The sequence below is a fragment of the Balaenoptera borealis genome (genome assembly GCF_965194805.1).
Source record: "Balaenoptera borealis genome assembly, chromosome: 11".
Taxonomy (NCBI): Eukaryota; Metazoa; Chordata; class Mammalia; order Artiodactyla; family Balaenopteridae; genus Balaenoptera; species Balaenoptera borealis.
The window spans coordinates 36,902,393-36,923,880 of NC_138868.1; the positions used below are offsets into that span (position 1 = coordinate 36,902,393).

At 48.8% G+C, this 21,488-nt stretch overlaps 1 protein-coding gene across 1 annotated transcript in view; it reads right to left on the bottom strand.

Annotated features, from left to right (window-relative positions):
• SLC6A5 (solute carrier family 6 member 5) overlaps positions 1 to 15,025 on the bottom strand; it is a 58,798-nt gene extending 43,773 nt beyond the window's left edge. The window contains exons 1-4 of the mRNA XM_082342535.1: positions 14,459 to 15,025; positions 11,734 to 11,872; positions 9,028 to 9,159; positions 8,556 to 8,729 (exon numbers count right to left, since the gene is read on the bottom strand). Of these exons, the coding sequence (XP_082198661.1) occupies positions 8,556 to 8,729; positions 9,028 to 9,159; positions 11,734 to 11,872; positions 14,459 to 14,974 (961 nt within the window). The 5' untranslated portion in view covers positions 14,975 to 15,025. The remainder of the gene's footprint in view (positions 1 to 8,555; positions 8,730 to 9,027; positions 9,160 to 11,733; positions 11,873 to 14,458) is intronic.
• Positions 15,026 to 21,488: the final 6,463 nt, after the last annotated feature.

The following is a 21,488-nucleotide window of genomic DNA, read 5'->3' on the forward strand; positions in this document are numbered from 1 at the left end:
AGAAATGAAAAGTAATAATAACAACAATAACTAACACTTATATGGCACTTACTATGTACTATTTTAAATGTCATATGCATTAACTAATTTGAACCTCACACCACACTTGCGAGGTAGGTATTGTTATTATCTGTATGTTACAGGTAAAGAAACTGGGCACAGAGAAGTGCGGTTGCTTGCCAAGGTCACACAACAGAATCAGGAGGCCAACAGTCACTCTCTCTTTGGAGGCCATGCTCTTAACCACTTTACTGGGAAGCAGAGAGCAGGGAACATAAACTCAAACACCTTCAGAAGCCAGGCTGGTGACACAAATTACAAAGATATAAAATGGAGGGTAAAAAGGGGTGGCAAAACAGAGAGTACGGTCTGCCCTCCGTATCCGCAGTTTTACATCCATGGATTCAATCAACCACAGAATGAAATTTCAATGGCGGTTGGCTGAATACTGTTTTCATTGTACTACACCATTTTATATAAGGGACTTGAACATCTGCAGATTTTGGTATCTGAAAGGGCTCCTGGAACCAATCCCATTAATACCGAGGGACAACTTACCAGCCAATCAGTGCCATGCTTTTCTAGGTGTCCTGATAAAAGATGCAGAAAATCCGGATATTTACATGAAATCTCTCCATTTTAAAACATTGGATGGCATTTTTTACAGAGCTAGAACAAATCATCTTAAAATTTGTATGGAGACACAAAAGACCCCGAATAGCCAAAGCAGTCTTGAGGGAAAAAAACGGAGCTGGAGGAATCAGACTCCCTGACTTCAGACTATACTATAAAGCTACAGTAATCAAGACAATATGGTACTGGCACAAAAACAGAAACACAGGTCAATGGAACAAGATAGAAAGCCCAGAGATTAACCCATGCACCTATGGTCAACTAATCCATGACAAAGGAGGCAAAGATATACAATGGAGAAAAGACAGTCTCTTCAATAAGTGGTGCTGGGAAAACTGGACAGCGACATGTAAAAGAATGAAATTAGAATACTCCCTAACACCATACACAAAAATAAACTCAAAATGGATTAGAGACCTAAATGTAAGACTGGACACTATAAAACTCTTAGAGGAAAACATAGGAAGAACACTCTTTGACATAAATCACAGCAAGATCTTTTTCGATCCACCTCCTAGAGTAATGGAAATAAAAACAAAAATAAACAAATGGGACCTAATGAAACTTCAAAGCTTTTGCACAGCAAAGGAAACCATAAACAAGACGAAAAGACAACCCTCAGAATGGGAGAAAATATTTGCAAACGAATCAATGGACAAAGGATTAATCTCCAAAATATATAAACAGCTCATTCAGCTCAATATTAAAGAAACAAACACCCCAATCCAAAAATGGGCAGAAGACCTAAATAGACATTTCTCCAAATAAGACATACAGACGGCCACGAAGCACATGAAAAGATGCTCAACATCACTAATTATTAGAGAAATGCAAATCAAAACTACAATGAGGTATCACCTCACTCCTGTTAGAATGGGCATCATCAGAAAATCTACAAACAACAAATGCTGGAGAGGGTGTGGAGAAAAGGGAACCCTCTTGCACTGTTGGTGGGAATGTAAATTGATACAGCCACTATGGAGAACAATATGGAGGTTCCTTAAAAAACTAAAAATACAATTACCATATGACCCAGCAATCCCACTACTGGGCATATATCCAGAGAAAACCGTAATTCAAAAAGACACATGCACCCGAATGTTCATTGCAGCACTATTTACAATAGCCAGGTCATGGAAGCAACCTAAATGCCCATCAACAGACGAATGGATAAAGAAGATGTGGTACATATATACAATGGAATATTACTCAGCCATAAAAAGGAACGAAATTGAGTCATTTGTTGAGACGTGGATGGATCTAGAGACTGTCATACAGAGTGAAGTAAGTCAGAAAGAGAAAAACAAATATCGTATATTAACGCATGTATGTGGAACCTAGAAAAATGGTACAGATGAGCCGGTTTGCAGGGCAGAAGTTGAGACACAGATGTAGAGAACAGACATATGGACACCAAGGGGGGAAAACTGCGGTGGGGTGGGGATGGTGGTGTGCTGAATTGGGCGATTGGGATTGACATGTATACACTGATGTGTATAAAACTGATGACTAATAAGAACCTGCAGTATAAAAAAACAAACAAAACAACTAATACTAAACTTTCATTGGGTTATTTGTATGGAAATATGTTAATATAAATGTTTCAGACATTACATGAAATTTCTAAAAATCTTATATGTTCTGGTATAATGTTATAAGTCATAATCCTAGTTATTATTTTAAAATGTATATCTCAGAAATAACTAATTTTCTTGTCAACTGCATTATTATGAACTTTCATCAAATCTTTAACCATGGTCATTTTTAAGTCTTCTGTCATTTACAGACAGTTCTGGGTGTACTTTGATGCTTTTGTAAATATGTTCCTATAAAAGGGTTTCATCTTCAGGAAATTCATGGAAAAGACTCTGACAAGTACAGGTTTCTGGTGACTGACTGTACTGCTGAACTGAATGAATAAGCATTTTCAGAACTCTAATGAAAAACTGATGAACTCATAAAAGTGCTAACAAAAGATCAAGATGAAAAAAAAATTAATTACATGGGACTGAGTGAACTGATGAGGATGAGTATAATTTTTGTGACTTTCTGTTTGAATTAAAAAAAAAAAAATCCCACAAGGACTCAGAGGCAAAGAATATACAAATCAATTTTCACTGCAAAGTAAAGGAGCTGTTACAGTGGAGGATTACTGGACTGAATGTCAATATTATGACATAGTATGAGTGTGTTTCATGTTTGGTAATTGCAATCATTGTTGCTTTTGTTGTGGTCATCCATGTACAATGCTTGGTGTCAGTCTATTTATCTCTTGTAAAAATAAAATACAGTGTGTGTGTGAAAAAAAAAAAAAAACATTGGAAATAAGGCCAAATTGTCCTTAAGCACTGTGGACCAAAACAAAACAAAACCAAACCAAAAAAAAAGCACATGCAGCCTAGATCTGGTGCATGGAATCCCAATTTATGCCCTCTGTGGAACAGCGAAGTGGGTAAAACCATGGGTTCAGGAGTTCCACTAGCCCTGAGAGCTTGGATGAGTTCCTTAATCTGTCCAAGCCTCCATTTTCTGATAATAGTGTATCTAGTTTGAAGGTTGTTCCAAGAACCAAATTAAGTGAGATAGATCATGAATGGAAAAATTTCATGCAATGCCTAGCACACAGCTGGATTCAGTAAAACTTTAGCCGTAGTGCAATCGCCATTGTTATACCTTTGCATGGGGTGAGCATCTGTAATCCTCAACATCATCTCTCAATCCCACTTGCCAGCCGTAAATTATCTACTACCTCCCACACATTCCCCCAGAATATCTCAGAATACTGGATAAAATTGAAAAGAGTAATTAAAAGAATCCCTTCCCTCTGATTAGTCCTTTAGACCAGAATTTTTCTAAACAGCAGTACTACTGACACTTGGGACGAGAAAACTCTCTGTCCATGCCTTGCAGGGTATTAGTAACATCCCTGGCCTCTGCCCACTGGATACCAGGAACATACACACCCCCCACCCCACCCCAGCCCAGTTGTGACAACCAAAAATGTCTATGAACACTGTCAAATGTCTCCTGCCAAGATCTCCCAGGTTTGAGAACCACCACTATTAGAGTCCTCAAAATGCCTTCTTACTCAAAATTATCTTCTTTAATCAAATAACAGAGACTTTCAGGGGGATTCTCACCTCATAATTACCAACTATTTACCGAGGAAGCATTTGTTTCCCCCAGCAGGGACCAGAATGAAGACAATTAAAGCACCATCCATAGCCCTTTTCTGTAAGTAAGCACAGAAGTTATTTCTCGTCCTCCTGCCCAAAAGTACGTCCCCTAAGACAGAAGAGATCGTTAACACACGGGCAAACGTCAAATCGCTTGCTTCCAAAACTGGCACTGAGAAGCACATGGGCAGCTTCCCTACAGAGCGTCTCTGGACGTCTCTGGATCACCGCTCTCCGCTGCAGTGCAAGGTCACAGCGTCCCTGAGGCACTGCAGCAGGGCTCCCTGCAGCCTCAAGCCTCCTGCAACATCCCTTCCCACCACTGGGCGGCAGAGGCGTGCTTCCCAGCACACTGCGCCTTCGGGTCGGCCAGCAACGGAACGATGGGCCGTGTCACCGGCGAGCTCTGCGGCCCAGCAACCCTGAACAAAGAACAGCGATAGGCATCGTGCTGAATTGGAAGCTGTTCGAATGAGATTCTCTTTACGCGGGCAATTATGAATAAATGAAAGCACGTGAAAGACCAGGGAGAAAAGGAATCACTGAATTAAGGTTCTAATGAAAATTAAGCCGTTCCAGAAACAGAAATGGTAGTTATGCGCTTCCCATTTTAAATGACCCAGCTAGCTCCTAATTTCAAAGAACAGTTGTTGGTCTTACTTGGCAGGGCATGGATTAGCCCTTCAACATTACAAATACCTGGAGGGTTGAATGCCCCTAAGGAAGACAGCCTCTCTCACAATCTACACCTGAGAACCGTGTGGCACGCTCAGCCTCCGCGGTGGAGGGAGCCAGGGCTTTTGCCCATGGCTGGAGCAGGTACAGGGTCCTGGCATCTGAATGACGAGGTGGGGCTCCCAGGCAGTATGTCCCTAGCAGAGCTGAGGGGCCATGGGCTAAACCCCTCCCTGCTATGAGTGAAGGTCGTAATGGCGTGGGAATCTACCCCCCTCTCCTGGGACCAGCGACCCACTATCACGGGGTAGGGTGAGCCTGGAAGGTCATTTGTGGAACACTGCCTTGGGGGAGGGAGTTTTTCCATTTCCTAAACAAGCCTCTCTCAGTATGGCCACTTGGGAGGCAGCCTGGGACATCATTGTCTGGACTCCGGTCTTGTCCAGCAGAGCAGTGGGGCTACAAAGCTACCCATGTCTCTGAAAGTCAGGCCATCAACCCCTTTTCCAAGACACCCCAGGACCCCAAAGGATCAATACTTACACAAAGGATACCTGGCCCCGGTCCAGTGCGGATAACCCAGGGAAGGACAGATGGAGGGGCTCCACTAAGAGAGGGGAAAGGATTGATACCTCCATCTTCAACAAACAAACAAAAACTTTTAAAGTACTGGCTAAGAATGAAATAAGATCTGCCCAGCCTGTCCATATGTTTCCAGGGAATAGAGTGAAAAATGTCCATTGTCTCTCTCTGCTCAGAGCTTGCATCGTTTTTATGGTTTATACCAGTCGACAAGGTGCTTAGCTGTATAATGTCTTCACTCTGCCTTTCATGTTCCCCGGGATATTGTGAGCCAGACAAAAAATTCCACAAAACCAGGGGGGGGGCCCTGCACCCACACGCCTGGCCCAGTCATCGTGCTCAGCTTGCTGTAAAAAAATACACACACACACTATATATGTGTGTATATATATATACGTACACATACATATACATGTATATTCTCCGACTATAAAATAAATACACATCCCTGATAGAAAATGTAGAAAAAAAAGAATGGCCCCAAGTTTACCAGTTAACATTTTGCGTATCACCTTCCTATATGTTTTCTAGTCAGCACATATTGTTAGTAAAAATGAAATTATACTATAAATTGGTATCCTGCTTTTACATTTAACGATATGCTGACGATTTCCCTATGTTTAATGAATATTCACTTTTAAAGACTATAGAATACTTCATCCTATGGATGCACTATAATTTATTTGAACCACGGAATTATTGAATTTTTGTTACACGTCTAAGTGTTTCCGGTGTTTTCCTAGATTGTAAATGTGACTGCAATGAACAGTCTCGAATAGTCCTTACCTGTGTCTCTGATTTTCCTCTAACAATAGATCCCCAGAAGTGGAATTACTAAGTCAGACTACTGTTTAAACGAACTTTCTTTTAAACCCACAGAATCTCAGCTAAAAACATCAGTTAGGGAACAACTGGACAGATGTCACTCTGCCAGGACTGATAGAATAGAACCTTCAGGAACCCTGGATGAGCAGAGAATCAGGGGTCATGAGACCCAAATTCTTGTGCTGGCTCTACCTTGAGACTTGTGGCCTGATACTTCCACCCTCTAAGGCTTAGAATCTACTTTGTCACCTGTGAAATAGTGATCATGTCACCTGCCCCTTGGGACGTATACAGCTCTTATTAGGAATAGCAGAGACATCATTTATGAAGCTGCTTTGTAAGCTGCGGAGCATTTAACATGGTGGTTAGGACCATGGCCTTGGGAGGCAGGCAAACTTGGGGTCAAATCTAATCTAAGCTCTACCACAGAGCTAGCTTTATAAACTTGAGCTCCAGATTTTTCACCTGTAAAATGGAAATAATAATTAAACCATATGTTGGCTTGTTATCCATCTTAACATTGGTAATATGAGTTAAAGGGTTTAACATGGTGCTTGGTGTGTAGTAAGTAATGCTGGCTATTATTATTAAGGTGCTGCACAAATATAGTGGCTATTGTTAGCAGAGGAGAACGTGTTTCTGAACTCCTATCCCTCCCGAGGAACAGCTGTGGGACCCATGTGATTCCCTGAGGGACGTGCCCAGGGAAGCTTCCTTGGAGGCTGGATCAAGGCAACATCTCTCCTTGGAAGAGGTACTCCCTTGGAAAGTAACTTCCGTCCCAGACACAATCTGGGAAGGACAGGCAGGGCACTGTTATGACCTTGAGGTTTTTCTCCATTCCAGCCCCACATCCTAGAAAATGCACTTTGCCAAAATGGCATTTTTGGGAATCCATTCCAGCAGCAGGTTGTTGGTTGTGAATCTGAGAACAGCTACCTTAAGTGGGGTACCTGAGTGGGGTTCTCTCAGACAGCAGCTTTGCAGAGGTGACCCTGAGTTGATAGGGACTGCAGGGCAAAGGAAGTGGGCACTCCATTCCAAACATGGTTAAGGGCAGCTTAATTAAGGGACGTGGGCAAACACCAACCTGGTGGTTCTTACCCTTGGGTGCAGCTGGGGAACTGTAAAAATAGATTCCTAGGCTCCATCCCCAGAGCGCCCAATTTAATTGGTCTGGGCTGGACCCTAAGTGATGTCTTGATTTGCTAGTTCCCCAGGTGATTCTACTGTGTAGCAGCTTGGGCTGAGAACCACTGCGCTAAGTTAAGAATCCGTCCGCATGGAGATTGTAAGGATGAGGGCACTGAGGCCCAGAGAGTCTAGAGGCACTTACTCTCGGTCATTCCACTAGTGGACCGCACACCTGGGAACCCCACAAATCCCCATCCTCCCATTCCTGAGCACCTCAGGTGCACTGGGTTTGAATCTGATGGGCGCATGTCTCCAGCTTTAGCTTTCCTGCAGTCTCATTCAAAGCTTCTCAAGGTGGAGGCTGGACATGTTGTGTGCATACATGCACATGTGTGTAAAAATACTCCAGTGTGAATTACTGCCTTTAGGAATGTGCATCTCTCTGGGGTGTGGGAGGGACGGATCATCTTTCTCTCTTACACACTCAAAGCATTTAAGTAACTTCCTAGTTCTGCAGTGTGCAGGCTGTCAGGGCAAAAGTACTGGTTTGGGGGACCAACACTAAAAGCCAATCATACAGAGACCACAGGATTCTGACTTCAGCCAGATCCAGCTTAAAGGGAATAACAGCTCCGCTGGGGAGAGAAGAAACTACTTGCTTATTGGTGTCCATTAAAATGATCAGCACCTTCAAAGGCAACTGATACTAGCACCTTCTATTTGTACGCTTTTCCAACTGCGATCATATCCTCCGTTTCTTTTCTCCTTACAGAGGTAAGTAGGATGAAGAATGTTGTTAGGATTTCTATTTTTCAAATGAGGAAAACTGAGATCCAGAGAGGAGAAGTTACCTGACACAAACACATGTACCATCAGGGGCAAAACGTCTTACAGACCAGAAGCCTTGCCAGCCACTCTGCCCTGCTCCTCCTCACCGCCACGCTCTTGCCCTTGACCCAGCAAGCTGACAGCTCCCCCAAGTCCTCAAGTCCCAGTGGGTTTCAGGCCCGAACCAGCCTTCCCCCAGGAACACGCCTTGCCTCCCCGAGCAGCCTTCCCCTCTTCTCGGTTAGGTCTTCTGCGTTATGCACCTTTCTATCACAGGTCCTCAGTTTAAGTGTCTCTTCTCATGTTTACCTCATGCACTGGGCAGCATTTTGTGAAGTGTGGACCCAGGATCACAAGCGTCACTCCCCTAGACGCTAGACCCCATTGCTTTACAAGTTGTACCGTGCATATGAGTCACCTGGGGACCTGACCCCAGCCAAATCTAGTAACTCAGACTATTTGGTGGACTTGTAATTCTACATTTTAAACAAACACTCCAGCTATTCATGAGCAAACAAAAGTTTGATTACCCCTCCTCTAGGCCATGAGCTCCTTAAATATTAGAATTAAGTATATTTGATGTTGGTTTTAATCTCTGTGCCCCCAGCACCTAGCATAAAACCTGGCAAACGTAATATGTGCTCAATTCGTCTTCATTGAATGAATGAATAGTTCACCTAGTGTAGGTATCTCCAAACTTACCTAATAAAAGTTTGGTTTTATCTTTGCATTCTGGCGTGTTCCAAGGGTTGTTGCAGGAGCCCCAGGGCAGCACAGACACAAAGGAGGCAAACAGGTAGAAAAGTGTGTAGCAAATAATCACATTGTAGTATATGGCTATTAGGACGGAGATGATCAGCATTGCAATGCCACAGCCTGTGGAAGCAAAAGTTCCAGGGATTCATTTCCTCCAAATCCTGTGGAATCCTTACAGTTGGGCACAGGGTGGCGACCTAGGTCTTGGCTCTCTCTTACAGATGGATACACTAATAGTGGGATAGACTCTTGTGTCTACCAGGGACATTGAGGCATTCTGCCAGGAACGGAACAATGCCAGAGGTGATCTTGGGAGTGGGTTCTCCTGATCACAGAAGCAGGTCTCCCTCCCCGGGGCCACGTGGTGCCACAGAGGGCAGGGGAGGGCTGAGGGAGCTGGAAGGCAGGGGAGACTCACCTTGTAGGGCTGGGATGGCCTTCCACACAGACACCGGCCCCTGGCTGGCGAACTGGCCCAGAGACACCTCTAGGAAGAAGATGGGCAACCCTGCCAGAGCCAGCATCATCAGGTAAGGGATGAGGAAAGCACCTTGGAAAGAGAGAGTGGGAGGTGAGAGCCCAGGGAGGCCCAGGCCAGCTGGCTCCACCTTCCCCCTCAGGGAGGAAGCTCCCTTGCTTTCTCTAGGAAGCTTTCGATATTCCAGCTCAACCACAGGTACCCAGGACATTTAAGAGCCCTCCTCTAAAAAGTACAAGGGTACCCTGCAAACACATTCTTTTTTTCAGTTCCCCATTGGATGGGTCACTAGGGGTTGTGTACTGGGTGAGTTTTATTTTCTCTTCTTTTCTCTTTCTTATTCTAGTACCTCAATGTCCCCAAATTACGCTCTTCTAATGTTCAACAAATCCACACCTTTGATTCACTACTGGAGTCAGATTTGGTGAAATCTCATTGGCACCTCAGCCCTCCAAAACCTTAAAATCTTCTAAGCTAGGACTCCAGGAGCCCTCAACTTGCTACCTGCATACCTTCTGCCAACCAGGGTTGGACCTGCTCTGCCAGACGGGTGGCAGGGACATCCCTTTCCCCACTGCCTCAGCCATCACACACGTCTCAACTTCCTTCTCCACATTAGAAGTCCCTTCCATCCTTCAAGGTCAACTCAAATGCTTCCTCCTTCAGGAAGCCTCCTTCCTCTGTCCTCCCACAGTACCTCTCCCCAGGCACTAAGCACTTGACACTATTTATGTGGGTGTCTTACATAGACCGAGGGCCCCTGATGTTGATCCTTCATGTCTATTCCCCAGAACGCCCAGTCTAGGGCACCAGTAGCTGGCAGGTCTCCGCAGACTTCCTGAGGGTTCTCTGGGGTTCTTTATCCTCAAGGATTCTTTGAGGTTGTTTGGTAGAGGCTTGGGGAATAGCCATGACCTTTGGACAAGGGAGTTCTGTCGCAGAGTCAGAACCAATTCAGGACTCGAGATGCCAGAGCCCAGAACACTGGGCTCCACTGAAGGAAAGCTGATCTTTCTCTAGTCTCTTCCTCCTGCTGGAAAGGCCTTTCCTGCCGGGGCAAAACCAGGGCTCTTGCTTTAAACCAGGGCTCTTGCTTTATCCTCTCCTGAATGGGTTTTCAAGAAAGATGTAGATTGCGTAATCTTTCTCTTTTGCTCCTGGGAGGGAGGAAGCGAGCTCTCCACCCGCGCGAAGGGGCCCAGAGCCGCAGTGCGGAAGAGGTTGCCTTCCCTCCCAGCGTCCCACTCCCTGCGCAGCCCAACACTTCGCAGATTGCAGATCGCAGATCCCGGGCCGAGCAAAGCACGGACCCTTTTGACTTGCCCAGCAGAGAGAGCAGCAGGGCTGCAAAGCTGCCGCGCTCCCTGGACTGGAATTCCCTTCCCACCCTCATCCTGAGTGTCGCCCCCTTTCCTGGTACTGTAAAGCTTAACGCAGCACCCTGGTCCGGGGACTCCCTGCAGAGAACCAAGGGGTAACACGTCTGGGGCGCCCGTGTGTGTGTTTCCGGGGCACCCCTGATTGCGAACGCTCTGCACTCCTCATAAATACTTGTCAACGTGTCCTAATTTGGAATTAGGGGGAGGGGTATTAACATATTTTTCCGTTTTCATCATCACGTGGCGCTGCATCTGTCCCTTGTCCTTGTGCCTGGAGCGCACCGAGAGACCAAAATCAAAAAACAAAACCAACCAACCAAACAAACAAACAAACAAAACTTAAGCTGCTTAACCCGATGGGGTGAGGGGCACGGCTCTGGTCTCCTTGGTCCAGTTGAGAAGCTGTGAAAGGGAATCCTAGGTGCAAATTCCTATTCCTAGAGGGGGCTTGACTTGTCAGTTTAGCCCCGCCTTGCAAAGGGGACCGTGAACGTGCCAGGTCCCTCCTCGGTGGGTACAGGAGAGGATCCTAGAGGCCTGGCAGCTGGTGCATGCCTCACTGGCGTCCTCCCCCCTTTAGAAACGGTTTTCCTTCCACCCAGTGAGGACAAATGAAACGGAAACCGTTTGTGCAAAACGATTTTTGCTAAAGTCAGAGTATGCCCTGCTTGTGCCCATGAGGATGTGTGTGGGGGGGGTGCTTCTAATAGATTTTCAACAGCACAACCCCCAGCCCCTCTGATCTCCCCACTCCTGGTTCGCCTGCATCCTGCGTTCTGCACGACCCAAGCGCCCATTCCCAAAGTCCCCTATGTAGGCTCGGATTTCCAGGTTATGATCTTAAAACCTCCTTAATTCAGTGTCCAGGACCGCACAGCTCCTGGCTCTAAAGTTGTTTAGGTGCGGGGAGTGTGTCGGATACCGAAATACTTGTGGGCTAAATTAGGATTTGAACTTCCCTGCATCAATGCTCAGTTGAATCGGGGCCCAGCCCCCCAAGCTGGACCACTGAGGAAGCGTGGGGACCCATCTCGTCTCTGAGCTCCATCTCCAGATAAAAGCCTCCTGGATCTAGTGCCAACCACTTTCAATAGCTCCTGCCCTCCGGCTTCACATGGATGCCCACAGGGGACGAACTGGAGTGTGAGGAGGCTTCTCTGAGCCTCTCCTCTCAGCTTCAGTCCCCGTCCCGGGGCTCTGCGTCACCCCCCAACCCACAAGTGCCCGCCCCGCCCCGCCACAGGCGGAAAGAGCGGAAAAGCCATACCTCCCCCGTTCTGGAAGGCCAGGTAGGGAAACCTCCAGACATTGCCCAGCCCTACTGCATAACCCACCATGGACAGGATGAAGTCCAGTTTGCTGGACCAGTTCCCTCGGGCCTTATTCTCATCCCCTTGCTCGTCCTCCTGGGGGCGGAAAAGCACATGGTTGGATACCAGCCCCGGAGAAGGTCCGCAAGCAGGCCCCATTCCGCCCCTCCCCCACTGCTGAGGATCCTTCCCAGCAAGCAGGACCCCACTTTTCAACCGAGGATGCATCGGCAAGCAGGACCCCAATTCTGAAGAGAGGATGCACCTACAAGCAGGGCCCTGACCCTTCAACCCTGCAGAGAGTCTTTCAGCAGGAGGCTCCCAATTCTGATCTGAAGAGCCATCTTAAATAGACTCCTGAACCCCTCTTTCCCAAATCCTGCAGTCAAATCACACCAGCAAGCAGCTTTCCCCAAACCTTGAACTGTAGGTTGATTGCAAGCAGGTCGCTCCATCCCCAACCCATGACCAAGAGTTCATTTGGCAAGCAGGCCCCCAATATCATGCCTAGAGTCCCCAGCAAGCAGGTCCCTAACCAACCCCTCCCCCCAAAATTCCTCACACCCCTTACTCAGCCCTTTCTTTTTTTGGACCCCATGCTAAGGCCAGAAGGAGAGCTGCAATGCCTGAAGCCAGCCAGAGCCCCTGCCTCACTTTCTCTAAAGCCTACGGGCAGGACCTGCCTGGTCAGCTCATTGAAGGGGGCACCTTTCAGCAGTGGGGCAAGGGAGGTGGGAAGGAGAGAGACACCGGGGGGTGAAACAACAGGGAGAATGGAGAAACAGACATGCAAAGAGACAGGACACTGAAAACCTTGAGTTCTGGTCTAAACTTTATCCTCCCAGCTGGATAACCCCAGGCAAGCCACTGGCCCTTGCTGAGCTTCTGTGTCCCCATCTGTAAACTGAGGGGCTCAGAATCACTGTCCCCTGAGGCACCCCCCAGCTCCCGCAGTCTGTGGATCTTTGGAGCTCACCTCTCCAAGCTCACACTAAGATGCTTTCTTGGGGCAGTCCCTGGTTCTGGAATGCCTCACTGGAAAGCAGAAAAAACTGTAGGTGAAGGCACCTCAAATAAACTCGGGAAATGTTCCGGACACCTGGACACCACACAAAGCTGCCAGGGACCCGAGCCACTGCACAGCTTCCACATCCTCAGTCACCCTCCACCTCATTCTAGCAACCTGGCACGTCCCACACTGTTCCACAGGCCATGGAGGGTAAAGAAGCAGCTGCCAAAATGGGAAGGAAGTCTTGGGGAGAGAGGAGGAGGGCCGAGGTGGGCGTCAGAAAGGCGAGAATCAGAAAGATGGGCAGAGCTGAAAATAGGCAAAGGCAGGGCTTGATCTATACTGAACACCTTTAATATCCCCACTACATTCCTCGCACACACATACCACCTCCAGCCACCACCCCCCCACTTCAATTCTTCCGGGGCTACGAAGGGTGGGGATTCCAGCTCCTTTTGCCGCAGTGCGGAGGTTAAGCAAGGCACGCGGAACAAATTTTCTGCCTCTACCTGAGGTCACACTCTTGGGCACATGCTGTCACTGGCTGTTAATGCACACAGCCAAACGCTCCAGAGGCGGACCCCAAAAGCAAGGGCGAGTGGGAAAGCCTAAGTTTATGTCCATTTCTAGTTATTGTAACAGCTGAGCTCTTGCTGCGTGGGTGTGTGTGTGTGTGTGTGTACAAACACTAGAGTAACTAGGAAGGGCTATACACACCCTAGATCTCACACAGGCAGATGTTCTGGTTCAAGAGCCCACCACTGGCTACACACGCTTAGCCCTTGAGCCCAGGGGAGGAGAGGAGATAGCGTAAAGGCAGGCAATGGGAAAGGAAGAGCTAAAGTATGTGAAAGGGGATGGAGGAAAGAAATCAGGGAAGGAGGAAGAGAAACTGGAGGGAGATGGAAGAAGACAAAAGTCCATATGGGAGGGGGGCCACCAGGAATAGCTGCCTCATCCCTAACTCAGGACTGGGATTTGCTTTGTGGGCTTTTCATGCCTCTGGTTGAGCGTAAAGGATCAAATGCACAGGTGAATCCAGGTTTTTGGGGCCTGAGGCTCATACAATTGAGAGAGGTACTCTAAGAAAAACAATATATATACAAAATTAGGTACCAGGTTTTGGAAAATATAGGCTCTGAGGCTTAAACTTCAGTACTGGCCTTATGTAAGCCACCTCTCATCAAATGAGTTCTCATGTGATAAATGTAATTCGCAGTGCAAAACCTACAGGACTTAAATTATTATTCCCCCAGGTTTTTCCCTGTATTTTCTTCTCCTTTTTTAAATTAAGAATTGTTTTGGAAAAAAAAAAGACCCAGTCATTAGCAAGAGGGGGAGTCCTCTCCGCAGAAAGGGGTAAGAATCTAAATGCCTCAACTGCTTAATGAGTCTGCACCTGGATTTCCGCTACCCCTGAGGCTGGGAAGGGGCAGGTAGCGGCAGGTCCTGAGGTCGCAATTCCTCTGGCAGCTTCGCTGCAGCCCTCGCGCCCTGAACTAGTGACCCCAGCGCAGTGCGAGTTTCCGAAGCCCCAAAGCTGCCTCCCGCATCCATCACCTGGCACTGCCAACCGGTCTCCCCATCAGCACACGTGCACCCGCTTCGGCCAGGCTCGCCTCTCGCGCGGCTGGGGAGCAGGAGGCGGCGCGGCTCGAGCGCGACCTGCTTACCTGGACGGCAGAGGTGGCCAAGCTGCCCGGGAGCACGGACGTGGTTCCATCCGTGCCCAGCACCACGGTGCTCTGGCTCATATTCGCCCAGCCTACGGCCGGGGTATTGTTCCGCTCCAGGGTGCCCTTGCCCACGCTCACGTTCGCATCCCCCTCCGGGCCGCGCAGGGCCGGAATCTTACAATGCAGCGCGTTGCCGGGCCCGGCGCCCCCTGAAGGAGGGGCGGCCTGCGCGCCGTGCGCCTCGCTCAAGTCCCGCAGAGCCGCCGAGGCCGCCGGCGCCCGCGGGCTACCGAGTTTGCAAGCCCCTACTCCCGGCCGCTCGGCCTCGCAGGCTCGCGCGTCGGGGAAATGCAAAGTTTGGGCGCCGGTGGAAGAGGACCTTGGCACACGCGGCGGCGGCGCGGCGGTCGCCGCGGGAAGCCCCTGCTCCGGGCTCGTCCTGGGTGCGCACGAGCCATCGTGGTGGCCCAGCGTCACCGCCGCCTCCAGGCTGTTGGCTGGTTGTTTATTCATTTCCTTGGGAGCACCGCAATCCTGCAAACATAATGCGAAGTTCGTGCAAAAAAAAAAGTCACGGCAGCTTTAAAAATACCTGTATCTACATATAGAGACGTTCACAACTCAGGTCCCGACATAATATCTAGGGAACAAATTGGAATCTGGATTTTTTTTTCCTTCTCCAAGAAAAACTGTAATCATTATTTCTCAGTCTGTCCGTCTTGTGGATAACTGGATGACATAAAGAAACTAATATTCTCCTCCCTGATAGAAGGTGAGCTAAGAAAAGATGCAGAAATGTTTTTTGGAGGGGGGAGAAGTGGAGGGCGGAAATAACCCTACAGCCATGAGGTCCCTGCCCTCTTTGGATTTCACATCACGACTGTAGGGTGCCCACGTTCCCATCACCATTGTAGAAAGATTCTTTAATTTTCCGCCCCATTTCCTTTGTCATTCAACAATGCACATTGCTTTTTTTTTTTTTTTTTTAATAAGCGATAAACAAGCTGCGGCCACAAAAGCTGATGCCCTGGCACCTGTGAGTGTTTGAGGCCAAATCGGTTGTGCGAATCCCAGCGCTCCAAAACCCACCCCCACCCGCCAGGTACCAAAAGCAAGAATAAGGATAACGACCAAAATAACAGTAACAACAACCCCACAAGAACAGTAATAAACCAGATTTCAAACACAAGGTAGTAACTGGATTTATCTTACACAACCTACATTCATTTCTAGATTCCCAGATATGTAAAAGAACGTGAGAAGTTTTTTGGTCCTCCCACTCCCCAAGAATAACTATTCACAAGAGTTTAATATCCATGCCCCTACACTGGCTTGGGAACCAAAACTCACGACTAATTCTCATTTGCTTTCTCCCAATTGAGGTTCAAATGAAAATAACTGCCAGCGGTGTTTTTTCCATCCACTTTCTCCCCTCGTGTTATCTTTCAGGGCTTTGTAAATATTAGTTCCAATAATTACTATTATACGGTAAGAATAATCATATTACCTTCACCTCAACCACACACCTCTCGTCTAACCTTCTTTCACAAACGCACAGATCAGAACTCTTTAATCTGCACCAAATCTAAGCATCTCAGTTCGAGCCAGCATTCTTATCTCAATAGCGTCTAGAACCCACAGCGGCTCTCTTCAGTACTGGCACCTGGCTTTTCAGCACCAAGGACAGTTCTCAGAATAGCGGGGTTGGGAGACACCTCCAACCTCTCAGCTCCACAGCCTCGGAAACCTCTTTCCGACCCCAGGTGTTGCTCACAAGTACAATGTGAGCTCCCTTCGCCTTCCAGAACGCACACAACATTTCAAAAAGAAATATCCAAAACGAATCTGCCTTTCCTACCCTCGCAGCCCCCTCTCCCCTTAAAAGAACAAAGCAAACACTCACCATGTCTGGAACTGGCAATAGATTGAAGGTAGAGAGTGAAACCAGCTATTGACAAGACTGGGTTCGGCTCCAGCAAGAGAGGCGCTTTCTATATCTCCTTGGGAAAGGCCAGGTTTGCGTCAGTGCAAAGCAAGGTGCCCTTCGTTTGACATTTTCTTGATAAGACAAGTTTGATAAATCATTACCTCCTTGGATTCGAATTTTAAAGGGACAACAGCCGAGAGTACGCTGGCCAGTTGTCACTCGGGCGGGAGGGGGCTGCGTGTTTGGCGTGACTCATGTGGGTCTGATTACTAAACCGAAGCCGGCGAGGGAATGATAGAAGTTTGCCTCCTCCTAATTAAGGGAAACATGGGAGGGACACGTCTCACTGCATCCAAGCCGAGGCGCAGCCGCCAAAGGAGCAGACTGGGCTGCTGAGGTGGGCGCAGAGGAAGGAGTTAAATCACTGTCATGTTTCCCTCTTTCTCTTCGGCTAGATCCTGTTGCCACCTCTCCAAACCTGCAGGCAGCGGATTCCGCAATATTACTATAAAGAGATCGAGGGTCTCACGAAGCGACACAGTTCTGCAATGGCTGTACACACGGGTCCTGCGTTTATAAGGCTGTACCAACCTTGCGTGTGGGACTTCAGATTCCCACAGCCCACCCTCCCAGTCAACCAGTGTTGGAGAGATCCTACGTTTTCACTTAAAAATTGAGGTCTAGTGTTTGCATTTCTATTTTATCTCCATTAACACAATTAAGAGAAATTCCTGAGTAATATTAGGACTATTCTCATTGTATGTTTTAAGCTCCTCTGAAAATATTATAAATAAAAAGGAAATTATTTCCAACACTGACCTGGTTCTTAGGTCACTTTCAAAGTCAAAGGGAACCCGTTCTTTCTTCCTAGCCCTCTCAATAAAAATTCACCAGAGCCAGGAATGATTTGGACGCACGAGGTGTTATAGACCCTCCAAATCACCATCTGCTGCAACCCGGCGGCAGGGCTGGCCCTCCGAGATGCCACCAGAGGACGTTCTACTGCACTGTGGCTGGGGTGGAGGTGGCCGTGGCGATAGAAAGATGGACTTTCCTGCTGGTGCAAAGCAATGGCTATAATCATTAGAAAGGGAAAACACCTTTACATAGGTGTAGTTTGGAGACTAGCAGAGGATTCGTATCAGAACGCTTCCCTTCTCTCCTTTCTGGCCGGGCTCGTTCAGGGAACTCCAGGCCTCGGAAATGGGGAGCTACGGAAAGCACTTTGTCCCTTCCCTGCTGCCCGCAGCCGTGCCCACTGCCTCGGGTCGGCTCCGTCACACTCGACTGGGCCGTCCCCACGCGGCGCGAGGATAATGCGGCGGCGGCCGCAGGCGAGGCTGCGGCGGCAGATTGCGGTGGGCGCCCAGAGCAGTACTGCCGGGCCCCTCCCGCCTCCTTCCGAGCCGCGCGAACGCACGCGGAGGCCTCAGCTCACTGACTCTGCCCCCAGCCCCTCCAGGGGCAGCCGGCTGGGGACCCACGGTCTGCATGATTATGGAAAGAGGACAGGTTCCCTGAAGAGACCTTCCTTGTGAGTGAGCTTCCTTGAGGGCTTCAGGCCGCTTTTTATTGTAGCTTTGATGTAATATTTATTAAGCTCTCAATATTGAACAATCGTGCAAGGGCTTTCCATGAATTACCCCATTGATTAACAACAACCTCTGAGAAACTCCCAGTTTGAAAGCTGGAGAAACTGAGGCTCAGAAAGTCGCGTTCGAACCCTGGAGAATCTCCCAAACCCTCCCACAGGGCCGCCTGGGGGCCGATCGCGCTCTCCCTAGAGGACCGCTCTCAGGCAAACCCAGCGAGGTCGGGAGCGAGAAGGAAGGGAGACGGGGTGGGACTTTGGTGGGCTCTCGCTGGGGGAAGTCAGGAGAGAAGGCGGGGCCAGGAATCCCACAGGGGCGCTTGCTTCGGCCCTGGTGGGTGCTCGAAAACACCATGGACTCTGGGAGCCACGGGGAAAGCCGAGGGGCTCTGCTGGGCGCTTCTTCGGAAACAGTCCCCAGTTTCCAAGGAGCCAAACCAGCATGCGAGAACGGTAAAGGGCAGGCCTGGCAGCCCCCCGACTTCCGCGCCAGGAGGCGCGCCCCTAGGTCAGGGTAGGCCTCCCTCGGCGGGCCCTGGGCCGACTTCCAAGAGGGAGTCACGACTTCGAAAGTCAGTTTTCGCAATTTGCATTTGAGCCTCCCGCGCCAAGTGCCCGGCGCCAGCGGAGCGTCCAGCCAGCGCACCGACGCTCCGGGGCGCACTGACGTCCCTGCCCGGGCTGGAGCGAGAAGAAGCGCGCAGAGGGGGCGGAGTACTGCTGTCCTCGCCGCCCCGAGCCCCGGCTCAGCCCCCACCCCGGGTCTGACGTTTCTCCCGCAGGCCCTCCCTCGCCAAGTGCGCACTCGGTTCCCGCCTGGGGCCCGACGTGCGTCAGGTCCTTCGAAGGCGGTTGACGCGCAGGCTGCAGGGGGTTGGCGGAGGCACTGCTTTGGCTTCCCACCTTCCCCCCACTTCCAGCCGCAAGGTTCTACAGAGGAGGGGCCGCGTGGAGAGGGGAGGGAGAGTGCGGAGCGGGGAGACCTAGAGGGGTTGTTCTGAAGCCAACGCGGATGCGGAGTGGCGGGCACCAGCCTGGCAGCTGGGTAGGGGGCGAAGGCAAGAGAGAGCGTGCGGGGGCAGGAGGCCAGGGGCGGCCTTGCGCCCCGTTGGGTATCAGCGCTCGGGAAGCGCCGAGGAGTGAGCCGCAGTATTTAGAAAAACAAGAAGAAAAGGCTCAAGTCCTGCGCTTGCGGGCCTCCACCCACGCCCTACGCCGCCGCCTGTTTGGAGTGATAATCGGGCTCTGAGCCCCGCCAGCGAGCAGGCCGTAAATCCGCATCCATCACTGAGCAGCCATTCGGTCGGAATTAGCCAGTCACTATGGCCTTAATTACTTTGTCAAAGATGAAAAATAGTAATTGATTTTGCCCTTGATCACTCTGCTCCCCCCGCCCCGCAGTTAAGCAAATAAATAGCTATTTTTGAAACCCCCCTGTCCACCCAGCAGAATGGGGGGCAGGGGAAGGGGAGTCTACTGAAAAGGAGGCCATCCCGTGGCAGCCCTGACGCCAGTGTTTGTGCCAAGACACAGGGGGCAAACTGGAACCCAGGCAGGAGAGGGCTTGGAGGGCAGCCTTTTGCCTTCAAGATGCTGCCCTCCTCCGCACTAGAGGAGGAGAGAAATGGAGAGGAAACGGCGTTTTACAAGCCCTGGCTCTGGTGTTAGCCTGCCGCTTGTGGTGCCAGCTTCCTCTCGTCCTCAGGGCAGCAGGTGAGAAACAGCTGCCTGGCCAATTTGACAGAAAGGCGAGGAAACTTGCCTAAGGTCAGAGGGCAGAGCCAGAATTTGAGCCCACGGTCTGTGTTGACTCTGGTCCACAGTCTGTATCTGTGTTCAGATGATTTTGCTATGGGAGCCATAAGCACCTAAAGCTTCTATAGATGATGGGTGCGGGGGGGGGGGGCTCAGTGTGGGTTTCAGGTGACATTGATAAGATAGTCAAGTAGCCATGCAGTATGTTTGTCCCACTTGTCTCCTACTGCCGGCTTCCACCGCAGTGTTGTTCTGTGTTAAGAATGTGGGCTCTGCAGATAGACTACACCACCTCCTCGCTCTGTGACCTTGGGGGGAAATTCTCAATCTGTAAAATGAGGATAATAAGAATATGTATTAACCTCCCTCAAGGGTTGTTTGTGGATTAAATGAGAGTATGCGTGTGAAGTACCTACACTGAGACCGGCTGTGTGGTATTCTTGCAATAAGCAATTGTTATTATTCAGACTGCAAGAATTATCTGTTTGAAGCCCCTTAGATTTAGCAAATAAAACAGTTCTTTCTCCCTGGTCCAGAAGCTTTACTATGAGTAGACATGCACAGAATAGAAAGCCTGACAAAGTAGATAACCATCGTGCAACATTTTCCCTCCTCATTCAGTGGTGTGGTCATGCAATAATCAAGTATTCATCCTCATTAAAAGAAAATTGGGAGCATCCTGAAAAAGTAATCAAAGAGGCTGCTAGGAGTGTGTCCTGTTTAGATGAAGGTAAATCTAAACGTACACAGCAGAACCTTAGAACTCTGCAGTCAGCTTTGCTGTCCAGCTCTCATTTGAACCACGGGTGTCAAGGAGACACAAACTAATCAAGGCAATCTTCCCTCACTATAGCATTTCAGAAGAGTTTGTACTTGGAAATCAGTGCTTCAGCTAAGTAACTAGTCTGTGTGCAAAATGTAGGTCCAAAATCTTGAGACTCAGACAGGCAGGACGCTTGTTCTTGAGTCAGCAGCAGTGATGATTTTCACTTCACTGCAGCAAAACACAGAGCAGTGGGCATAGGCGCAGAAGCAGAGAAGTTTAAAACAAGCTGCAAAGGACATTCAACGTCATCTATAGTCCCACACGCCTGCTTTACAGTGAGAAAACAGAGGTCCAGGGAAGAGAAGTGAGTGCTCAAGGTCACTTGCAAAATAAGAAACAAAGTCTAGCATCATCTCTTTTTTTAAAAGGAGAGAGAAAAAAAGAGCAACTACACTATTTTTCGATGCAGCAACCTAACCTCACTCTTAGAAATCTATCCCAAAGAAACAACAGTACAGTGTAAGAATGCATATTATAGCACAGTTGATAAATGGAGCCTAGGGGGGAAAATATCCACATTAGAGCAATAGTACATCTAAAGCATGAAATGATTTTGTAGCCTTAAAAAGAATGGTTTAGAGCCATACAGTTGGCTTGGACAGATACTCATGAGGTATTGAATGAGAACAACAGATGCACTAAAGTGTATATAATATCATTCCTGCGTGTGTGTATGTGTGTTTGTGTGTGTGTGTGTGTGTGTGTGTGTGTGTGTGTGTTTTCCAGCATACACACTGGGTAGTATGTAGGATTACTGGTGGGCAGCATCGGCATTGATGTGAGTGGAGAGGAGAGAGGGCAAGAGGCAAACAAAAAAGGAAAAGAGAACGAAAAGGCTGTACTGTAAAAAAAAAATGGTTTTAAATGGTTCTGAAGAACCAAAGGCAGGACAGGAATAAAGACGCAGACGTAGAGAATGGACTTGAGG